This window comes from Salmo salar, chromosome ssa10 (genome assembly GCF_905237065.1).
Source record: "Salmo salar chromosome ssa10, Ssal_v3.1, whole genome shotgun sequence".
NCBI classification, from domain to species: Eukaryota; Metazoa; Chordata; class Actinopteri; order Salmoniformes; family Salmonidae; genus Salmo; species Salmo salar.
The window spans coordinates 61,967,532-61,992,115 of record NC_059451.1 but is presented as its reverse complement, the minus strand read 5'-3'; the positions used below and the strand labels follow the sequence as shown (position 1 = coordinate 61,992,115).

Below are 24,584 nucleotides of genomic sequence, written 5' to 3'. Positions count from 1 at the left end.
AACAACTAGCTATCACATAATGAAAAAAGATGAAGACTATTCACACTTCCCTTCCCCTAGCTCTCTAGGTATCACCATTTTTACAATATGGACGTTGTTGCTTTTTTTTCTTCCTCACAACCACTCACTTTCATATCTGATTATTTGTTCCTTTTGTTGATTTAGGCCAAATGTAGTGTACTCTCATGAGATCCTATGAGGACACTAAACAAAGTAATATTTTTTTTGTCCTTGGTGTCATTGAGGGTTGGGGGATAGCCAGTGTTACAGAGTTGGAAAGTCTTGATGGGACACAACCTTATGTTCAGTTTATTTGTATACATTTTATGAAACATGGTTTCTAATTGTCTATCTTGTGATAAGGTAATGGCTAGTGGAGTTCAAATAGTGTATTTATTGTATTATGCCTCATAATCAACAAATCCAATGAAAGCATTGTTCGTTATGTTGGTTCTAATCATAGACTTAGTCATTTATTAGGGTCTCTGCTTCCAATGGTGTTGTTGCTGGGGAGGAGCCCAATGTCGAGTCCTCCTTTTCGCTCCTATTATGGTCAAATAAAGGCGGACACCATACGTTTAGTGACTTCTTAGATAGCCAATAATATGTCACAATGGGTTTAAACATATGACTCTGGGTGTTGCCAATATTGAATGATAGTCCCCTTCAGCAATCAAAACTTGAGCTTTCCAAACCACGTTGTGGTATATAAAACATTTTCGCGGCGTATTCGCCCTTTGTGATAATGTCGGCAGATTATGAAGAGAGGTAAAGAATCCTGCAAATTGTTCCATTGTTTTATTATGACCAGTTATACATGGCTCGATGAAATAACCCGTCTGCCCCGCAATTCCTTTATAAAAATGAAACATTAATGGTTTCCTTGTGCTGTCGCTTTAGTGCTAACTAACGTTAGCAACTGTAAACTAGCTAGTGGTAGCCGTGTTGGAGCCACTAGCTAGCTGGCCAGGTTTAACTGCAAGCCCGTAGTACATTTTTCACGTTATACCATGTTAGCTAGGTAGTTGGCTCATATTGTGCCCTGTATTATTGTAAACACTGATTTGCTGGCCAGCCCACGAACGTTAATCGAGTAATGCTCGGTGAAGGCGAACTGCTAACATCGGTTAAGATGGCTAACTAGTTATAATTTGGCAGGCGAACACCAGACAGGGGTTGCGGGAAAATGGTGGCCTGTCTCACCAGCGAGCCCCGCCATGGTAAACAAATTAGTTTCTGTCCAGCAGTGTCTTTGGTCACGTTTAGCTACATTAGCTAACAGACGTTAACACCAACTCCAGGTAGCTAGTGTCTCGCTAGCTACAGTTGTTATCCGAAATATTATGCGTACGAGTTTGCTGGGTCGCTTGTTCTTTTGGTGGAGCAACCCTTTCAGCTAACCTTGTGCGCTACGAGCACATGCTTTTCGGGTAAAGGGTCGCTAGGCCTGGTGGCGGTGCGTTATTTGTATTTTTTTCTTTATTACAAAATTGAAGGATTTTCTATCGGATGGGCCATCCGGTTGAGTGACTGCTACTTCCAATTAGTATGGTTAGCTATCCCTGTTGAATGCGTCGTTTTGCTTGTTAGCTAGCCAAGGTTAGTAGTTTAATCATTTCCATTTCCACTCGGGCCTAGTTAGCTAGCGAACCCCCACCAATTTGTTATCCACCATGAGCACTCGGGCCTAACCAGCCAGAGAAGCACCACCAATGTATCCACCATGACCATTATTCTATTCAAAATCTCTCTGAGTGCAAGTAACTGCATGGGCGTGTTCGAGTCGTCTGCATTGGGAAGACATAATGAAATATATATATTTTTTAAATTGAGTGGCGTCACAAATGTTGGTTGTGTGTGCGCCCCAACTTCTGCATCGTTGGTCGCCAGCACCACCATCTTATGCGAGTTTATTATACATGGGGGTCCTCGATGCAGTCATTGGCACTTCATGTCATGCCATTACAATCACTCTCTCTCTGGCATCAAACACCTTCTAGATGTATTCAGGCATGTCATCCCCATTACAATCATAAACTCTGGCATTAGACCCCTGATACATTACTGGTTAGAAATGTTTTTGTTCATGATATCATTAGAATTTGCTAATGTGTTATGAAACACGTATCATCTAGTATTGACATGTGGACGTTTCCTCCAGAGACCTCTCCAACAGAGACAATGGCCCTGAGGGCATGGAGCCAGATGGCATCATTGAGGTAAAGTTAAATGTTTTGTTTGTGTCAGGCAAGTTTGTCAAAAGTTGGGTGAAGGACCAGTTAAATTGTTGAATATTTGAATGGCATGTAGTCCAATGGGGTGGAGGAGAAGATGCATACATCTCTTGCCCACAATCAGGGTCTTGCTTGGTTTTCCATCTCTCCTTTGGCAGTAAAACAGTACTGGCAATCTGTGTAAGGAGTACAGTATCTGGGTACTATATAGACTAACCGTGGTCTGGTATTTTTCTCTCTCCACAGAGTAACTGGAATGAGATTGTGGACAGCTTTGATGAGATGGCCCTGCGTGAGACTCTCCTGAGAGGAATCTATGCCTATGGTTTTGAGAAACCATCTGCCATTCAGCAGAGGGCCATCCTCCCTTGTATCAAGGGTAAGTTGAAGTTTCCTAAAATCAACTCCCACACAAAGGATATTGTCTGTGGGAGACCTCTGCATGCATGTTCATTTCCAAGATGGGTAGAACTTCAATGCCAATAGTGTTGATTTTTGTTGTGGTCTTTTTCTGTTAATATCTAGCATAAGTTGTTGTTGACGGAAGTTGCTTCTATACTTAATTAATCATCTTAATTTCTATGTGGAACATTAGTACACTGGCTTTTATTTATTCCATTGCATCCTACATGTCAGGTTTGGAGACTTTCTTAATCATGAGTCTAAACAGTGAACCAAATGCCTATAAAACTTATCCATGGTCATATTCACTTGGAACCAACTGGGAGGGACCGGTCTGAATTTGTCCAATAAGAAACACCTGATTTTTTTTTTATGTTAGTGTTTTGTTATGGTGTCCACTAATGAATACCAGCCTTCATTCCCCACCAGGTTATGATGTCATTGCACAGGCCCAGTCTGGCACAGGGAAGACTGCCACTTTCGCCATCTCCATCCTCCAGCAGATTGATATCGAGCTTAAGGGCACCCAGGCCCTGGTCCTCGCCCCCACCCGAGAGCTGGCTCAGCAGGCAGGTTACACACACACTTAAATTGCCCTAAAAACAGTCCACATTAAATGCAACTTCTGTACCCTTTACACACTTTCGTGCCAACTCAAACGTACCATGCTGGATCTGATATTTTAATATCACGTGGGCCTTTCAGCAGTGTTCTAGCAACCTATGGTGGATGAATAGCCAGCACAGTACAGCTTGGCTTGACTCTGCTCCATTGTGTGAATCAAACCCTGTAGCCTGATGCTGTAATGTGCCACCCCTGTCACTGGGCAAGGCGGTGTGTTTGAGTGGGACTGAGTCTTGTATCTGTCAGGATGAGAGAGATTCTTCCCAATTGCCTGTGCAGTGAGCAACAGGCTGGTTCATGTTAAGGGCACAAACTCATGAGTTACAAAAGTATTGTTGCTTGTCTGATGACAACTAACAAACTAATGAACATGTATGCTAAAATTATCTTGAACATGGAAGTACTTAAAATGTGACTTAGATTAGGGAAGTCAAATGTTCAGGCTACTGCACTGACACTATGGAGGCTCTAGAGCGCCTGGTTAAATTGTTTGAGAGCATTTTCAAAGGGATTCTTTGGGATTTTGGCAGTGAAGCGCTTTATCTACTTCCCCAGAGTCAGATGAACTCAAGGATTCCATTTTTATGTCTGCATCCAGTATGAAGAATATTAGAGGTAGTTTAGTGAGCCAATGCCAGCTAGTGTTACCATAGACTTCAAGTCATTGCGCTATCTACTAGTACTATCAAGCTAGTAGGTAGCATAGACTTCCAGACATTGCGCTAGCGCTAGTTAGCATCTTCCTTCTAACTGCATGCAGAGACATAGAAATGGTATCCATGAGTTCATCTTACTCTGAAAAATCTTGAAGTGTCCTTTGAAACTCTGAATGGTTCAATTTGTAATCAATAGAGCAGGCAACATAACATCTTAAATTGACGTTTGAATTATTTTATATTGCGCTAATTTCCTTAATGTGGACAGGTTTTACTGCCTTACACAAGCTTGCATTTTCATCCCATAAAATGTAGTGGAAATCTACATCCTTTTTTTGCTCAGATTGGTGGTGGTATAAAATTGGTGATGGTATAAAACTGTAGTCATCACAATGATATAAGATCAATTGGTGACATAAGATCAATTGCTTAAAACAGGTCATTAACTTCGCATAATAAACTGTACAAAACCAATGGGGTGCGCAGGACTTGGAACTGAGTTCATTTTCAAACTCTCATAAGACACAAACAATCAGGGACATTCTCTCTATAAAAGTCACTGGCCACACACCAATACACGGATGTGACAGAAAAATGATCACTTAAGCCGGGGGTACGTTACACGATTTTGGCCCCGATTTAGCTGTCCCAGAAGTTTTTGAGATCGGAGAAACAAAATCCCCATGTCGTCGCCTACTTGAAGGGTGCAGCTATCACCGACACTCGTTTAATGTGAACAGGTCAGACACAATCTGAGGGCTACCAATCTAGTCTTTGAGCAGTCCCAGACATCCCGATATTTTCAAACCTGTTTGATTTTTATCGGCACAATTTGCAATGCTCTTTTAGTGCGAGATGTGCAAGGACACATTTTGAGAATGGTCATTAGCAATAGCCAATGAGAGCTCGCCAGAGAAGCAGCCAGGGAGTTGACCTTGTTTCGCATCACCCAGAATGTGTACTCTCAAGCAGGTGCAATGACTACTACTAGTATGCAGTTGTAGTTGTCTTTAGCCAAAGCCAAATAGTCATTGTTACAGCTCTGAAGTTCACAAGCAATGTTGTTCAATTGACAATGTTGGCTAGATATTTCAACTCTGTATGGGACGCGTGAATGTCTGACTGAAAACGTTTGAGGCTGCTTTGAGACACAGCTCGTTGTAGCTGTGTTAAATCTAATCCCATTGTTGTTTTCGTGAGACGGCGTGGTGTCGAGAATTCTCACAACCGAGTGAAGAATCTTGTAGTGTGTGACCCCCATCTGTGCCACGTTGTTTAGTGTGCCACGTTGTTTAGTTGGCTAAACACTACAGGAAAGACGGTAGTTTTTAATGTGAGAGGCTCAGTGTACACCTGGCTTTAAATAGCAGCCAACAGTTGTCACTGTTAATATCCTATGCCGCGTCATGATTAGTTGAAGCTACCAGAAAAAGTGGTTTGTTCACTTTCCCATGATGGCAGCCTCCCAAAATAAGCATCCAACGTTTCAAAACACAGATTTTAAGCCTTCTACAAGTTCTCATCTAACCAACCATTTATAGGTTATTATTCCAGGTTTCCGTGTGGCCTTTGAATGGTATTAGTTTAAATTGCTCTACACCCCAAATGTTTGCCCCAGTTCTATTGATTTTAGGTGATATCGATGAAAGTGATTAACAAAAAAGTGTTGCGTTACTTACTGCATTGGCGACCCACTTGAATCAAAATGCAACACTTCAAAATGTAGCTAGCAGTCTTCTACCAATTGTTCTCTAACCAGTGATGTAAACATTATTGCCAGATTCCTCAGCTTTTTGAGCTGTTAGTTTTAACAGAATGTGTAAGCTCATCTCCCCCCTCTCTCACAATTGATTTCAACATGATAATCGATTTGAGTGATTGACAGTGTTGCTTTTCTGTTTCGGTGACCCCAATCTCAAAATGTAGCTGGCTGTGTTCTCCAACCTGTGATGTGAAAATATCCCCAGTTTTTGTGGTAGTTTCCACAGCGCATATCTCTCCCTCATCGATGAGTTATTTATTGCCACTTGTCAAAACAAGTGTTTTTGTTGTGTGTGTGCAGTTTTATAAAGTGCTCGTCAGAAGAAGAAAAAAATGCAAGTGATATCACTATTGTTGCACATGTATGTGTAGATGGTACATTTCGTTTTTCACACCTTATTGAACAGTGGGGACTGTGAAGATGCATACGCATGACAACATATGCTCTATACACATCTACATATGGGTGTGGTAGTGGCCTGAGGGCACACAATGTGTTGAGAGAGATATCTATCTATCTATCTCAACCACAGCATGTTTTTGGACTCATTCAAGGGATCCATAATAAATACAAATATCACAAACTGTTTCTGCATATTGATTTGGACACTTTCAAGCTGTGATTTGACATTGGGTTATTTTATCAATGTTTTATCAGGAAGCAGCGACAGCATCATTTAACGTTAGTTTTATAAATTCAACTTTCAACATTTTGTATTGTTCTTAATCAGGTAATAACTGCTCAATGAGTCCAAAAACATGCTGTGATTTGAATGATATACCAAAAATCACCAAAATGGGTTTGCCCTACCTACTAAGAGACCATGGACATGTAAACAAATACGTGCCAATGGAAGCTTTCCTTGGCCACTGTGCTTCTGCTTGCTCCCTAGTCTAGGCTGTGTTACAGTAAAAGTACTTTGTGACAACTGCTGGCTTTGAGTTTGACTTCCCCCCTCTTCAACAGATCCAAAAGGTGATCCTGGCCCTCGGCGACTACATGGGAGCCTCGTGCCATGCCTGTATCGGCGGAACCAACGTCCGGAACGAGGTGACAAAGCTCCAGGCTGAGGCTCCCAACATAGTGGTTGGAACACCAGGCCGCGTGTTCGACATGTTGAACCGCAAGTTCCTCTGTGAGTGATGTCCATGTACACTGCTCAAAAAAATAAAGGGAACACTTAAACAACACAATGTAACTCCAAGTCAATCACACTTCTGTGAAATCAAACTGTCCACTTAGGAAGCAACACTGATTGACAATAAATTTCACATGCTGTTGTGCAAATGGAATAGACAACAGGTGGAAATTATAGGCAATTAGCAAGACACCCCAATAAAGGAGTGGTTCTGCAGGTGGGGACCACAGACCACTTCTCAGTTCCTATGCTTCCTGGCTGATGTTTTGGTCACTTTTGAATGCTGTCGGTGCTTTCACTCTAGTGGTAGCATGAGACGGAGTCTACAACCCACACAAGTGGCTCAGGTAGTGCAGCTCATCCAGGATGGCACATCAATGCGAGCTGTGGCAAGAAGGTTTGCTGTGTCTGTCAGCGTAGTGTCCAGAGCATGGAGGCGCTACCAGGAGACAGGCCAGTACATCAGGAGACGTGGAGGAGGCCGTAGGAGGGCAACAACCCAGCAGCAGGACCGCTACCTCCGCCTTTGTGCAAGGAGGAGCACTGCCAGAGCCCTGCAAAATGACCTCCAGCAGGCCACAAATGTGCATGTGTCTGCTCAAACGGTCAGAAACAGACTCCATGAGGGTGGTATGAGGGCCCGAGGTCCACAGGTGGGGGTTGTGCTTACAGCCCAACACCGTGCAGGACGTTTGGCATTTGCCAGCGGACACCAAGATTGGCAAATTCGCCACTGGCGCCATGTGCTCTTCACAGATGAAAGCAGGTTCACACTGAGCACGTGACAGACGTGACGGAGTCTGGAGACGCCGTGGAGAACGTTCTGCTGCCTGCAACATCCTGCAGCATGACCGGTTTGGCGGTGGGTCAGTCATGGTGTGGGGTGGCATTTCTTTGGGGGGCCGCACAGCCATCCATGTGCTCGCCAGATGTAGCCTGACTGCCATTAGGTACCGAGATAAGATCCTCAGACCCCTGTATGCTGGTGCAGTTGGCCCTGGGTTCCTCCTAATGCAAGACAATGCTAGACCTCATGTGGCTGGAGTGTGTCAGCAGTTCCTGCAAGAGGAAGGCATTGATGCTATGGACTGGCCTGCCCGTTCCCCAGACCTGAATCCAATTGAGCACATCTGGGACATCATGTCTCGCTCCATCCACCAACGCCACGTTGCACCACAGACTGTCCAGGAGTTGGCGGATGCTTTAGTCCAGGTCTGGGAGGAGATCCCTCAGGAGACCATCCGCCACCTCATCAGGAGCATGTCCAGGCGTTGTAGGGAGGTCATACAGGCACGTGGAGGCCACACGCACTACTGAGCCTCATTTTGACTTGTTTTAAGGACATTACATCAAAGTTGGATCAGCCTGTAGTGTGGTTTTCCACTTTAACCTGTTTGGGCTAGGGGGCAGTATTGAGAATTTGGGAAAAAATATGTGCCCATTTTTAACTGCCTCCTACACCAACTCAGAAGCTAGAATATGCATATTATTGTTCAGGTTTGGATAGAAAACACCCTGAAGTTTCTAAAACTGTTTGAATGGTGTCTGTGAGTATAACAGAACTCCTATGGCAGGCAAAAACCTGACAAGGTTTCATGCAGGAAGTGGCCTGTCTGACAAGGAGTCGTGCGTCTTGCATCTGTTTATTGAAGAGTAAGGATCTTAGCTGTAACGTGACAATTCCCAGGGCTCCAATAGGCTCTCAGAACCCGGGAAAAACCTGAACGATGACGAGGCAGCCTCTGGCTGAAACAGATTATCGCCTTATCCAAGTGGCCGATCAGAGGACCATTGAATGAGGCGCGTGCACGATTCGCCCCCGTGGAGAAATTTCATTCGGCTGTTTAGCTTATTGCAGATTCCCGGTCGGAATATTATCGCTTTTCTACGAGATAAATGGCATAAAAATTGGTTTTAAACAGCGGTTGACATGCTTCGAAGTACGGTAATGGAATATTTAGACATTTTTTGTCGCGCCATGCGCACGACCGTTATTTACCATTCGTATAGTGTCTAGAACTCACGAACAAAACAGAGGATATTTGGATATAACGATGGATTATTTGGGACCAAACCTACATTTGTTATTGAAGTAGAAGTCCTGGGAGTGCATTCTGACGAAGAACAGGAAAGGTAAGAACATTTTTCTTATAGGAAATAGGATTTTGGTGAAGGCTAATCTTGCCGGGTGTCTAAATAGCTAGCCGTGATGGCTGGGCTATGTACTTAGAATATTGCAAAATGTGCTTCATCCGAAAAGCTATTTTAAAATCGGACATATCGAGTGCATAGAGGAGTAATGTATCTATAATTCTTAAAATAATTGTTATGCTTTTTGTGAACGTTTATCGTGAGTAATTTAGCAAACTGTTAGTAAATTCCCCGGAAGTTTGCGGGGGTATGCTTTTTCTGAACGTCACATGCTAATGTCAAAAGCTGTTTTTTTATATAAATATGAACTTGATTGAACAGACATGCATGTATTGTATAACATAATGTCCTAGGTGTGTCATCTGATGAAGATCATAAAAGGTTAGTGCTGCATTTAGCTGTGGTTTGGGTTTTTGTGACATTATATGCTAGCTTGAAAAATGGGTGTCTGATTATTTCTGGCTGGGCACTCTCCTGACATAATCTAATGTTTTGCTTTCGTTGTAAAGCCTTTTTGAAATCGGACAGTGTGGTTAGATTAAGGAGAGTCTTGTCTTTAAATAGCTGTAAAATAGTCATATGTTTGAGAAATTGAAGTAATAGTATTTCAAACGATTCAAAAATCGCGCCACTGAATTCAGGTGGCTGTTACGTAGGTGGGACGAATTCGTCCCGCCTTGCCCATTGAGGTTAATTTTGAGTGTGACTCCAAATCCAGACCTCCATGGGTTGATAAATTGGATTTCCATTGATTATTTTTGTGTGATTTTGTTGTCAGCACATTCAACTATGTAAAGAAAAAAGTATTTAATAAGATTATTTCATTCATTCAGATCTAGGATGTGTTATTTTAGTGTTCCCTTTTAGTTTTTTGAGCAGTATATTTATTTTTGTTGCCAGATTTGTTCAGATAACAATCGTTTGTCAAACTTTTCTTAACATTGTTTACAGCTGTATGTTTCTGTTTAATGAAGAGTATTGACATTTCATTTTTGTGTTCAAGTTTTGTCTAAACCAAGTGCTCATCTTCCCCCTCAGCTGCTAAGTACATCAAGATGTTTGTCCTGGATGAAGCTGATGAGATGTTGAGCCGGGGTTTCAAGGACCAGATCTACGAGATTTTCCAGAAGCTTGGCACTAGCACACAGGTATGAAGACAGATTGTGTCTAACAGTACATTAGGAAGTTATGCTCTACCTTTTATTTACTGTTATTTATTCAATGTAGCCCAACTGAGACCAGTGTCATGTCTCATTTGCAACAAAAAGATAAACTACAAGACAGCTATAAATACATTACATCAGGTTATTCCAAGTTATAATGGTCAATTGAAACAATTGCACACTTCATTAAACAGTTTTAAACTACCCAATCGGCACCAGGGAATCCAGGTGTAATTTGCTCTGCAAGGTAACTGGCGCGTTAAAACTAAAGACGGATTTACCTAACTTTGTGGACACAAGTGGGAACTCAAGAGTTAACCAACCCTGTGAATGAGTGTGGTAGCTCATATTTTTGTATTTCAACAGTGAAGTGAGTTATGTTGGAAGCTTGTGGAGCAGAGCTTTGCAAAAAAGAAGGGAGTAATGAAGTGATCTACAGAACTTTAATGAGGTCCAGCTGACCTTCTGATACAGGATGCAGTGATGAATATTAAAACTGTCACCTGTAATAACACGAAGGGCGCTATGGTCGACTGCATCCAATGGTTTGAGAGTAGTGGCTGCTGCATTCTGGTAAATGGTGTCACCGTAGTCAAGAACTGTCAGGAAAGTTGACTGCACAATCTGCTTCCTGCTGTTAATGGAGAGGCAAGATCTTTTTTTCTTTTTCTTTTTTAAATACACTTTAAATCTTAGCTTTTTAACAAGGTCGTCAGTATATTTTGTTAAACGTTAGATCTTTATCAATCCAAACGGACAGATATTTATAGGCAGGAACCCGCTCAATGAGAGCCATCCAATGAAAGACTGTAGCCCATCTGAGACATTTTTCAGTGAATTAGAGTATGTATTTAGTTTTGCCTGCATTAAGTACAAGTTTTAAATCAAGAGCTTTCTGTAATGCAACAAAATCAGATTGCAGCTTTAACATTGCTTGGTTAACAGTCGGTGCAATAGCCTACAAATGTATTGCATACAGATGAATATTACAGGATTTAACCTCTCTAGGGTAGGTGGGACGCAATCGTCCCACACTATTCAACAGCCAGTGACAAATCATGTCATAATTCAAAGTTATCAAACATAGGGCTATTTTACACCATTTTATAGATGCACTTCTCCTGAATCGAACAACGTCGTCCGATTTCCAAAAGGCTTTACAGCGAAAGCAAAACATTAGATTATGTTAGAGTACATAGACACAAATAACCACACAGCCATTTCCAAGCAACTAGCATGCATCACAAATACCCAAAACACAGCTAAATGAAGCACTAACCTTTGACGATCTTCATCAGATGACACTCCTAGGACATCATGTTACACAATACATGCATTTTTTGTTAGATCAAGTTCATATTTATATCTAAAAACAGCATTTTACATTGGCACGTGACGTTCAGAAAATATTTTGCCTCAATACTGTCGGTGAATCAGCGCTACAATTTACAAAAATACTCGTCATAAACGTTGATAAAATATTAAACTGTTATTCAAAGAATTATAGATGAACATCTCCTTTGTGCTAACGCTGTGAAAGATTTCAAAATAACTTTACTGGGAAAGCACACTTTGCATTAACCTTAGTTCTGCGCTCAGAAAAATACACTAGGCAATACAGATAGCCGCCATTTTGGAGTCATCTAAATATTAAATAGCGTTATAAATATTCACTTACCTTTAATAATCTTCATCAGAAGGCACTTCCAGGAATACCAGGTCCACAATAAATGTTGTTTTGTTCGATAAACTCCATAATTTATGTCCAAATAGCTCCTTGTTGTTCGCGCGTTCAGTTCAGCTACTCCAAATGTAGGAAGCGTGCCGAAAACAAAAGGAAAAAAAAAATTCTATTTACGTTCGTTCAAACGTTGTAAAGCATCAATCTTTAGGGCCTTTAGAATGTGAAACTTCAGTAATATTCCAACCGGACGGTTCCTGTGTCTTGAAAAACGTTTTGGAACACAGGTCCCTTCTCACATGAACGCGCGCCAATGAACTGATGGGTCTACAACTTCCCAGCCTTCTTGTTCGGTCTCTGTTCATCATAGACGCCTCAAACAACTTTCTAAAGACTGTGGACATCTAGTGGAAGCCTTAGGAAGTGCAACATGAACCCTAACTCACTGTGTTCGATTGGCAATGACTTGAAAGGACTACAAGCACCAGAATTCTCACTTCCTGGTTAGATTCTTCTCAGGTTTTTGCCTGTCATATGAGTTATTTTATACTCAGACATCATTCAAACAGTTTTAGAAACTGTTTTTCTTTCCAAATGTACTAATAATATGCATGTTCCTGGGCCCGAGTAGTAGGCCGTTTAATTTGGGTACGTTTTTCATCCGGCCGTGAAAATACTGCCCCCTACCCTAGAGAGGTTAATACATAGACCAATATTATTTATATAAACAGTAAAGAAAACAGGTCTCAATGCCAACCCCTGCAGTACACCTTTTGTAATATCGAGGAAACTAGACTTGACAGAATCAGAAAGCATACATTGGGTCCTGTCAGTCAGATGGCTCTTCAACCATTTGCAAGAGTCCTTGTCCATGCCCGTTTCAGACCGTTTTTAAATGAGTAGCACGTCTAAAACAAAAATAGTGGCTGAAACAGTATGATGTCCATATCTAAAATCAAACTGGTGCATATTTATATTAGTGAGAAGTTGAAAACCTTCTTAGCTGGGAGTTTGTCAAGGATTCTAATGCCTTGGCTAGGCAACATACTTTAACTTGGAGATTGGGTGGTAACTATCAAAATCAGAAAGATCTCTCCCTTTATGTAGGGGGAGGACATGTGCAACTTCCCAATTCTTAGGGATAACACTGGTAGCAATTGTCAAGTTAAAAATACAGGTTAAAAACTTCTTAGGGATAGGCATCCTGTCAGTGGGACACCAGTCGACAACATCCGGTAAAATTGGAGTGTGCGCAATTCAAAGAAATAATCATAATATTAAACATTTATGAATATACAAGTATCTTATATCATTTAAAAGCTTAAATTCTTAATCGAACTGCGTTGTCCGATTTACAATAGGCTTTACAGCAAAAGCATACCATGTGGGGCTCAGTCCTCAAAAAAATCACATCAACATATTTTTCAACCAGCACAGGCTTCATGAAATCACAAATAGCGATTAAATAAATCACTTACTTTGGAAAATCTTCCTCTGTTTGCAATCCCAAGTGTCCCAGCTACATGAATGGTCGTTTTTGTTAGATAAAATCCTTCTTTATATCCCAAGAAGTCAGTTTAGCTGGTGCCATCGATTTCAGTAATCTACTCGTTCAACATGCAGACAAAGGAGTCCAAAAAGCTACCGCTAATCTTTGTTCAAACTAAGTTTCTATTTAATCCACAGGTATCCTAAAATGTAAATCAACTATAATATTTTATACGGAAAGAAGTATGTTCAATAGAAAAGTAAAATTAGTAAGCCCGCGTCCTCATTCACCACGCGCCAACAGACGTATTTTGAACTGGGAGTCTGTACAAAAACTCCGCATTGCTTGTGCAGAAACAAGCCTGAAAGAATGAACAGACTGACATCTAGTGGAAGCCATAGGAATTGCAATCTGGGTGCTGGAATTACATAGAACCCATAGCTTTCCATTAAGAGCCTGGGAGCTAAAAAAAAATAATTCTGGTTTTTAATTTTGCCTGCCATATCAATTGTTATAGTATCAGACATTATTTTAACATTTCTAGAAACTTCAAAAAAAAAAAATTCTATCGAATGCTACCAATTATATGCATATCCTGGCTTCTGGGCCTGAGTAACAGGCAGTTTACTTTGGGCACGTCAGTCAGGTGGAAATTCAGGAAAATAGACCCTAGCTCTAAGAAGTTAACCTCTATGGGCTAGGTGGGACGCAAGCGTCCCACCCGTGGTGCACTCCATCAACAGCAGGTGCATTTCAAGAGCGGCAAATTTGAATCCAAATAAATGTCAAAATTCAAATTTTTCAAACATACAACTATTTTACACCCTTTGAAAGATAAACATCTCCTTAATCTAACCACGTTTTACGATTTCAAAAAGGTTTTACGGCGAAAGCATAAATTTAGAGTATGTTAGGACAGTACATTTACAAGAGTTGTGTGTAATGTTTTGCCAATTCAAAGACGGGCATCACCAAAACCATAAAATCAGCTAAAATTATGCACTAACCTTTTACAATCTCCAACAGATGACACTCCTAGGACATTGTGTTAGACAATGCATGCATTTTTAGTTCTATCAAGTTCATATTTATATCCAAAAACAGCGTTTTACTATGGCATTGATGTTGAGGAAATCGTTTCCCTCCAATAACCGGCAGTCAAGTCAGCATCACAAATTAAATAATTAAAATTAGAAAACATTGGTAAAATATTATATTGTCATTTAAAGAATTATAGATTTACATCTCTTGAACGCAATCAACTTGCCAGATTTAAAAATAACCTTACTGGGAAATCACACTTTGCAATAATCTGAGCACTGCGCCCAGAAAAATACGCGTTGCGATACAGACTAGCCGCCATGTTGGGGAGATCGAAAATACTATGTAAATAATCCATTACCTTTGATTCTCTTCATCAGATGTCACTTCCAGGTATCACAGGTCCATAACGAATGTAGTTTTGTTCAAAAAAGCTCATCATTTATGTCCAAAAATCTCCGTCTTGTTAGCACATGATCTAAGCCCGCCGGACTTCACTTCATGAACGAGGGGAAAAAATATATTTACGTTCGTTCAAACATGTCAAACGTTGTATAGCATAAATCATTAGGGCCTTTTTTAACCAGAACATGAATAATATTCAAGGTGGACGAATGCATACTCTTTTATAACGTATTGGAACGAGGGTACCCAACATGAACTCGCGCGCCAGGTGTCTAATGGGCCATCATCGTTCCATGGCTCTTGTTCGGTCAGATCTCCCTCCAGAAGACTCAAAACACTTTGTAAAGGCTGGTGACATCTAGTGGAAGCAATAGGAAGTGCCAAAATATTCCTCAGCCCCTGTGTTTTTCAATGGCATAGGTTTAAAGGTAATACAACACATCAGGTATCCACTTCCTGTCAGAATCTGTCTCAGGGTTTTGCCTGCCAAATGAGTTCTGTTATACTCACAGACACCATTCAAACAGTTTTAGAAACTTTAGGGTGTTTTCTATCCATATATAATAAGTATATGCATATTCTAGTTACTGGGTAGGGTTAGTAACCAGATTAAATCGGGTACATTTTTTTATCCAGCCGTGCAAATACTGCCCCCTAGCCCTAACAGGTTAAGGTTCACCAATGAGTGGGGCAGATAGCTGTAGTAAGAAGAGGTCAAGTGAATCAGCCCCAGATCTTTAGCAGGGTACTTAACCTCTCTAGGGGGTGTGGGATGCTTACCATCCCACCTGGCCAACATCCGGTGAAATTGCAGAGCGCCAAATTCAAACAGATACTCATAATAAAAATTCATAAAACATACAAGAATTATACATCGGCTTAAAGATGAACTTCTTGTTAACCTCTATGGGCTAGGTGGGACGCTTGCGTAACAGCCACTGGCAGCCTGTGGCGCGATTTTCAAAACCTTAAAAATCCTATTACTTCAATTTCTCAAACATATGACTATTTTACAGCTATTTAAAGACAAGACTCTCGTTAATCTAACCACACTGTCCGATTTCAAAAAGGCTTTACAGCGAAAGCAAAACATTAGATTATGTCAGCAGAGTACCAAGCCAGAAATAATCAGACACCCATTTTTCAAGCTAGCATATAATGTCACAAAAACCCAGAAGACAGCTAAATGCAGCACTAACCTTTGATCTTCATCAGATGACACACCTAGGACATTGTTATACATACATGCATGTTCTGTTCAATCAAGTTCATATTTATATAAAAAAACCAGCTTTTTACATTAGCATGTGACGTTCAGAACTAGCATAGCCCCCGCAAACTTCCGGAGGAATTTGCTAATAATTTACTAAATTACTCACGATAAACGTTCACAAACAGCATAACAATTATTTTAAGAATTATAGATATAGAACTCCTCTATGCACTCGATATGTCCGATTTTAAAATAGCTTTTTGGTGAAAGCACATTTTGCAATATTCTAAGTACATAGCCCAGCCATCACGGCTAGCTATTTAGACACCTGGCAAGTTTAGCACTCACCAATATCAGATTTACTATTATAAAAGTTTGATTACCTTTTGTTGTCTTCGTCAGAATGCACTCCCAGGACTGCCACTTCAATAACAAATGTTGGTTTGGTCCAAAATAATCCATCGTTATATCCGAATAGCGGCGTTTTGTTCGTGCGTCCCAGACACTATCTGAAATGGTAAATAAGGGTCGCGCGCATGGTGCAATTCGTGACAAAAAAATTCTAAATATTCCATTACCGTACTTTGAAGCATGTCAACCGCTGTTTAAAATCAATTTTTATGCCATTTTTCTCGTAGAAAAGCGATAATATTCCGACCGGGAATCTCCTTTTCGGCAAACAGAGGAAAAATCACAAAGACGGGGGCGGCCAGGTCACGCGCCTAAGCCCACAGTCCCTTGATCGGCCACTTGAGAAAGGCGATAATGTGTTTCAGCCTGGGGCTGGGATGACGACATTCAGGTTTTTCCCGGGCTCTGAGCGCCCATGGACGACGTAGGAAGTGTCACGTTAGAGCAGAGATCCTTTGTAAAAGATAGAGATGGCAAAGAAGTTCCAGAAATGGTCAGACAGGCCACTTCCTGTAAAGGAATCTCTCAGGTTTTGACCTGCCATTTGAGTTCTGTTATACTCACAGACACCATTCAAACAGTTTTAGAAACTTTAGGGTGTTTTCTATCAATATATAATAAGTATATGAATATTCTAGTTACTGGGTAGGATTAGTAACCAGATTAAATCGGGTACGTTTTTTATCCAGCCGTGAAAATACTGCCCCCTAGCCATAAGAGGTTAATATTTGTAGCTCTTTAAGGAAATTCCTGCAGCCAACTTGTGCAATGCGTTAGGAGATAAAGCAGATGGTATTTTAATTTCACTGGTCACATTATTTTACATTATGAAGTTGGCATAGTTCCCCAGTCACGTTTGTTTGTTATTGTAATTAAGGATCCCTATTAGCTGGGTCCAGCAACATTACGCTAGTACATTTTAAGATATTACATTTCATAGCACATTGTGTTCCCTCAGGCCAATACTCCCTACCACATATGTACAACACAAAATCCATGTGTACGTGTGTGGAGTGCATGTCTTATGTGTATGTGTGTGTCTCTTCAGTCCCTGCAGTTCCATAAGGTGTATTCTTATCAGTTTAAAAAACAATCTGATTCCACTGCTTGCATCAGTTACTTGATGTGGAATAGAGTTCCATGTAGTCATGGCTCTACGTAGTACTGTGCGCCTCCCATTTTCTCTTCTTGACTTGGGGATTGTGAAGAGACCTCTATGTCTTGTGGGCTATGTATGGGTGTCAGCTGTGTCCTAGTAGTTTAAACAAACACCTCGGTGCATTCAACATGTCAACACTTCTTACAAAACAAGTAGTGTGTAAGTCGGTCTCTTCAGCTTTGAGCCATGAAATTTACATGCATATTATTGTTTCTCTCCATGTACATTTTAGGGCCAGCTGTGCTGCCCTGTTTTGAGCCAATTAATTTTCAGAGGACCCTTTTTGTGGCACCTGACCACACTACTGAACAGTAGGCCAGGTGAAACAATTAGGGCCTGTAGGACCTGGCTTGTTGATAGTGTTAAAAAGGCAGAGGAGCTTTTTTATTATCGACAGACTTCTCCCCATCTTAGCTACTGTTGTATCAATATGTTTTGACCATGAGTTTACAATCCAGGTCTTCTCCTAGCAGTTTAGTCACCGCAACTTGCTCAGTTTCCACATTATTTATGACAAGATTTAGTTGAGGTTTGGTGAATGATTTGTCCCTAATACAAAGCTTTTCGTTTTTGGAATATTTAGGACAAACGTATTCCTTGCCACCCATTCTGAAACTATCTGCAGCTCTTTGAATGTTGCAGTGATTTTGCTTACTGTAGTAGCTGATGCATATAGTGTTGAGTCATCTGCATATATACACATATATACACTGGCTTTACTCAAAGCCAGTGGCATGTCGTTAGTAAAGATTGAAAAAAGGGGCCTGGACAGCTGCCCTGGGGAATTCCTGGTTCTACCTGCATTATGTGGAGAGGCTTCCATTAAATAACACCCTCTGTGTTCTGTTAGACAGGTAATGCTTTATCCACCATATCGCAGGGGGTGTAAAGCCTTAACACAAGTCTTTCCAGCAGCAGACTGATCGATAAGGTCAAAAACCACACTGAAGTCTAAAAAAACAGCTCCCTCAATCTTGTAATCATACATTTTTCTCAGCCAATCAATCATTTTTGTGCAAGTGCCGTCCTTAATGAATGTCCTTCCCTATAAGCGTGCTGAAAGTCTGTCAATTTGTTTACAGTAAAATAGCATTCTATCTGGTCAAACACCATTTTTTTCCCCAAAAAGTTTACACTGTGTTGGTAACAGGCTGATTGGTCTGCTATTTGAGCCAGTAAAGGGGGCTTTACTATTCTTGGGTGTCGGCATTACTTTTGCTTCCCTCCAGGCCTGAGTGCCCATACTTTCTAGTAGGCTTAGATTGAAGATATGGCAAATTGGAATGGCAATTTTGTCCGGTATTATCCTCAGTAATTTTTCATCCAGATTGTCAGACCCCAGTGGCTTGTCATTGTTGATAGACAACAATTTACTAACCTCTTCCACACTCACGTTACAGAATTCAAAATTACAATGCTTGTCTTAACTAATTTGATCAGATATACTTGGATGTGTAGTCTGTGTTTGTTGCTGGCACGTCATGCCTTATTTCCATAGGCAAGATTAGCAAACTATCATTAAAGTCATTAGCAATATCAGTGGGTTATGTGATGAATGAGACAGCTGATTCAATGAATGATTGAGTTTGGCTTTTTGTCTGAAATGTAATTTATGGTGCTCCAAAGCGTTTTACTTATCCTTCTTTATATAATTTTTCTTTCATTGTAGTTTCTTCTTCTTTTATTCAGTTTAGTCACAGTATTTCTCAATTTGTAGTATGTTTGCCAATCGGTTTTGCAACCAAACTTAGATTGCCATTCCTTTTTCCTCATCCTGTTCAACCATACAATTTTTCAATTCCTCATCAATCGGGGGGGAAATCAAAAAGCTGATTTTAAACAGCATGATCATGACACAGGTGCACCTTCTGCTGGGGACAAAAGGCCACTTTAAAATGTGCAGTTTTGTCACAATGCCACATGTCTCAAGTTGAGGGAGTGTGCAGTTGGGATACTCTCGCAACCCTTGCTCTCTTTACGTAACATGTATATGCATCTCATGCACATGACTGATGGGGCCTGACTTGTAGCATATCATCACATCAATAACTTGGTTATAACAAACACTGCGTACATGTGACAGCTAAGTGGATGCAGAGGATGTGACAGATGGACTTAAAGCGGGAATGTTTACTGGTTGCTCATGAGGTAAAGGAGAATTCAGATGTGTGGAATAAATTTGACTCATTGTGGAAAATACTACAGATCAAGAAAAAGGTAAGGAGCAAAATGGAATGTTCATTTCTCTACCAACGTTGTTTTAGAGAATTTGGCAGTACATCCAACCGCTGACCTCATGTGACCACGCCAGCCCAGGACTTCCACTTCCATCTTCACCTACGTGGTCATCTGAGTATTTCTGTCTAATAAAGCCCTTTTGTGGGGATAAACTAATTCTGATTGGCTAGGCCTGGCTGCCAGGTGGGTGGGCCTATGCCTACCCATGGCTGCTCCCCCTGCCCAGTCATGTGAAATCCATAGCTTAAATCCATAGCTTAATGAATTGTATTTCAATTGACTGATTTCCTTATGAACTGTTACTCGGTAGTCTTTGAAGTTGTTTTATGTTTTTGTTCAGTATAGAATGTAAAATAAATGTTGCAAAACTGTTGCTGTTAAATTATATTGAAACTTTTTGACTGTTTGGAACAATGTAAACTACTAAATAAATGATAAGCCTACCGGAGTCTAACTTTTTTTTTTGTAAAGCCTTTTACCTCAGACTAAACATTCGCATTCATTGCTGAATGCAATTTTCGAAATGGGATGGTTTTAGTCTACGCTAATTATTCAAGGTTTGCTTTATTTGACTTCCAAACTAAAATGCTTGATTTGCGTTTCCAATCATGAATGACTTGTATGCTGTGTGATGACATGAACAAATTATTGATTGAAACAGTAGCCTATATAAGTATTGAAATATAATCCTAAGTAACTTATGGTTAATGAAGGCTAAGCATACTAATGATATTACTTATTATCATGATGATCATAATAGTAATATTAACAAGGAGATCAACAGAGGGCTAATGTGTTTCTGACAATTTGGAACAGTGTAAACGACACTAAATACATTCTAATACCATATTGGCTGTTCTATTTTACATTGACGTGCTACCCCGGCCAAACTCTCACGACACTGGGCCAATTGTCCGCTGCTCTGAGACTCCCGATCACGGCCAGTTGTAATACAGCCCGGGATCGAACCAGGGTCTATAGTGACACCTCTAGCCTTGCGATGCAGTGCTTTAGACTGCTGTGCCACTCGGGAGCTATCTGGAGATTGTGTGGTTGCGTGAGGCTAGATGCTCACGGAATCAGGCTATTAAACAAACAGGCAACAGAAGAAGGATCTGTCTTATTTCTGTATGTGTATATATATATATATATATATATATATATGGATGATTTATAAAGCCAGGCACATTTTAGAAGTTAGGCTATTGATTATTGACCTAATTAAGTTGTTTTCCTCTCCTCACTTTTCTTGGACAATTAAGGCGAGCTATTTTCTCATCTCCTATCTCCGCTGCTGACTCCACCGCATTGTTCTCAACACCAATATGCTGATTAACTTTTGCTGTTATGCACATAGCGACATGGTCTAGGAAAAGGCGCCAATTCAACAGTTCACTGATGTTTCAGAACCACGGACCGCGACCGCTATCCAACGCGGGAGAAGGTGCTTTTTATAAAATAGTATTTTTATTAGTGTTGCACCATTGTTATGTAATATAAACGTATACAATTTCAGTAGCATGTGTTTTAGTGATGGACTGTGCCATCCACACGGCCTCCACAATGGATCAGTCCACTCAGACAGGCGACTAAAGACATCTCGGTCGACCATCAGCCTATTGACTGACCAGTCTAATAAATGGGGTCAGCCCTACAGCAAATGTTAGTGCATCGATTCATTCCTCTAATCCAGGGATGGGCAACTTTGATGGGGTGGGTGCCACAATCTGAACTCATGAGGCAGCAGTGGCATGCAGGTCTGTATACCTACAGGGTGCAGAGAAATGTTCGCTTTTTTATTTATTTATATGGTATCTGAGTGAGAGTGACTATCAAAATCGACGGGGGCCCACCGGTTGGTAATTCCACAATGTTTCTACAATTTTAGATAACTGCCCGTTAGACTAATTTACAAATAAAATAACTACATTTCACATGGTGTATTCTACTATTCTAACGCTCAACAGTAAGTTGACTGAGTAAAACAAATAAAGATTGGTCCGGGTCCGCCAGATCCTTGCTCTAATGAAACGGAGTAATTTTAAAATGAAAACGTATTAGATCCCATGTATCTACACTGAATATAAATACAACATTCAACGATTTTGCTGAATTACAGTTCATATAAGGAAATCGGTCAATTTAAATAAATTCATTAGGCCATAATCTCTGGATTTCACATGACTAGGCAGGGGTGCTGCAGGCCCACCCAATCAGAACAAGTTTTTCCCCACCAGAGGGCTTTATTACAGAGACACATACTCCCCTCAGACGATCCCACCGGTGTAGAAGCAGGATGTGTATGTCCTGGGCTAGCGTGGTTACATGTGGTCTGCGGTTGTGAGGCTGGTTGGACGTACTGCTAAATTCTCTAAAACAATGAAGGTGGCTTATTGTAAAGAAATTAACATTTAATTTCTCTGGCTTTGGTGGACATTCCTGCAGTCGGCATGCCAATTGCACACTCCCTCAAAACTTGAGACATCTGTGTCATTGTCTTGTGTGACAAAACTACACATTTTAGAGTGTCGTTTTATTGTCCCCAGCACAAGGTGCACCTGTGTAATGATCATACTGTTTTAAATTTGTGCACAAAATTTGAGAGAAATGATTTTTGTGCGTTTGAAGCATTTCTGGGATATTTTATTTCAGCTTAAAACATGGGACTAACACTTTACATGTTGCGTTTATATTTTTGTTCAGTATAGATGCGTATCGAATCGTCTTGAAAGGGAAAGATGCACATCCCTACAGACTACCCCTTGCTAATCAGCAAACTCTTGGGTATGTTGTGAACTGTCATTGCAATTGCTTTGTAGTGTAGCTAGACATTGAAATACTCTGAATTCACTAGTGCTCTCATGGTATCCTGATGTGTACAGCAGATGGGAGTTGTTTTCATATCATTGCTAACTTAGTTAGCTAACACATTTCGAGAAGAAGTTGTATTACGTGCCTAGCTAGCGTTAGCAACGTTTGGTGTTTAATGAGACTGAGTTTAGACAGCTGAGCTAGCAAATATTGTAACAAGTTTTTAATTTTGGATTAGAAAAAGGGAAAGGCGGATACCTAGTCAGTTGTACAACTGAATGCATTCAACTGAAATGTCTTCCGCATTTAACCCAACCCCTCTGAATCAGAGAGGTACGGGGGGCTGCCTTAATCGACATCCACGTCATCGGTGCCCGGGGAACGATGGGTTAACTGCCTTGCTCGGGGGCAGAACGTCAGATTTTTACCAGCTCGGGGATTTGATCCAACAACCTTTCGGGTTACTGGCCCAGCGCTCCTACCTGCCCAACATGCTCTGCATTTCAGGAATCACAGTAGCAAGTACTTCTGCTGCAGTGTTCAATTATTTATCCATTTAAACAATACATTTTTTGAACTATTTTTGCCGCTGGCTTTCATGCGACTTAAATGTGATCTTGTCCCAAGTGTCAGACTTGACGGCAGTTGCTATCCATTGGAGCGTTGCGATTGGTTCCCCACATTCTGGGGCGGGGCATAGCAAAGGGTCAATTAAGCATAATCTCTGGGAATGTAGAATATTTTTTTTTTTTTCATGTAGAATGTACTGTGCTTTTCTCAATCTTAGCTAGTACTTGTCCTGACCCTCCTCCCTGGTAGTGCTCCTAGAGAAAGAAAAAGCTAGCAAGAGGGAGATGAACAGCTGAGCACACCATAGTAATCTTCAATGACCCATGTATTCCTTTGTCAAGTGATTGCTCTATAGACCTAATACCTTTCTCAACCCTGTTTTCCAGGTGGTTCTCCTGTCTGCCACTATGCCTCAGGATGTGCTGGAGGTCACCAAGAAGTTCATGCGTGAGCCCATCCGTATCTTGGTGAAGAAGGAAGAGCTCACCCTGGAGGGTATCCGCCAGTTCTACATCAACGTGGAGAAAGAGGTATTGCTGTAATGGATGCGTTTGTGTGTGTGTGTGTATGTGTGTATACACACACGTATAATGAATGTATTGCTCTATTTATATACTCATTATTACAATCTTGTGAGGCCCTTTGCTCTACTAACAGGAATAAGTCAAGTCATGAAGTAGCCCCTTTTGGTCAATACAACACAGTAACTGTCCTGTTAACATGGAATGATAATCAATGAGACATTTAGAAATGGCCTTTCCTTTCTTAAAATTGTAGTATTTGATTATCAAGATGGTTGATTTTGTATGAAAAGAGCTTGCTACAATGATTCTGATGAGTTTAGCTATATCCTCTTGAGCACTTTGGAAATGTTGTTGGGGTCCCAAGTTCCCTCTGCGTCTCCAGATCTGTATATAATGAAGAGATGCTCATGTCTCCGCTCTAACAATGGGAGTCGTCCCGAAGGCGGGCGACAAGCTTAGGTCCAAAATAAGCCCATAGAAACACATTGGGCTTATTTTGGACAGATGTAGGCTAGAGTGAAACCTCTCACTTGGCCTCTTTATGGCGTCTCCCAAGCTGTTGCAGGAACAATGTTCTTTGGCAGAGGAAGTCAACTGCTCTCCACTATGGCTGGCCTCTTTGTCCCTCTCCACAGCTTTAACTTAAAAGCAACCTCATGCTCTTCATAATTTAGACGTTTGCTAATACTGTAATATCAACCAACCTTATGTGTAGTGTACCCCCTTTCACACTAATGAGCTGAGACAATATTTACTGCACTAGCCAGGTTACTAGCCTGAAACTGCTGGATAAGGAAAATGTGAACACAGTAATATCAAAACAAAATTTCCTTGCATGGATAGTGTAATTTGGGTTGGCACGATAGCTTGAAATAGGTGTTCTTGACCAGGTCTTAGGCTTGAAGTTTTCCC

The 24,584-nt window shown here is 40.9% G+C and overlaps 1 protein-coding gene across 1 annotated transcript in view; it reads left to right on the top strand.

Annotated features, from left to right (window-relative positions):
* The first annotated feature begins 626 nt into the window (after nt 1-626).
* Nucleotides 627-24,584, top strand: part of LOC106560692 (eukaryotic initiation factor 4A-I) — a 31,316-nt gene continuing 7,358 nt past the window's right edge. Inside the window, exons 1-7 of the mRNA XM_014123815.2 lie at nt 627-768; nt 2,162-2,219; nt 2,481-2,613; nt 3,066-3,205; nt 6,645-6,813; nt 10,006-10,115; nt 23,535-23,678. Of these exons, the coding sequence (XP_013979290.1) occupies nt 746-768; nt 2,162-2,219; nt 2,481-2,613; nt 3,066-3,205; nt 6,645-6,813; nt 10,006-10,115; nt 23,535-23,678 (777 nt within the window). The 5' untranslated portion in view covers nt 627-745. The remainder of the gene's footprint in view (nt 769-2,161; nt 2,220-2,480; nt 2,614-3,065; nt 3,206-6,644; nt 6,814-10,005; nt 10,116-23,534; nt 23,679-24,584) is intronic.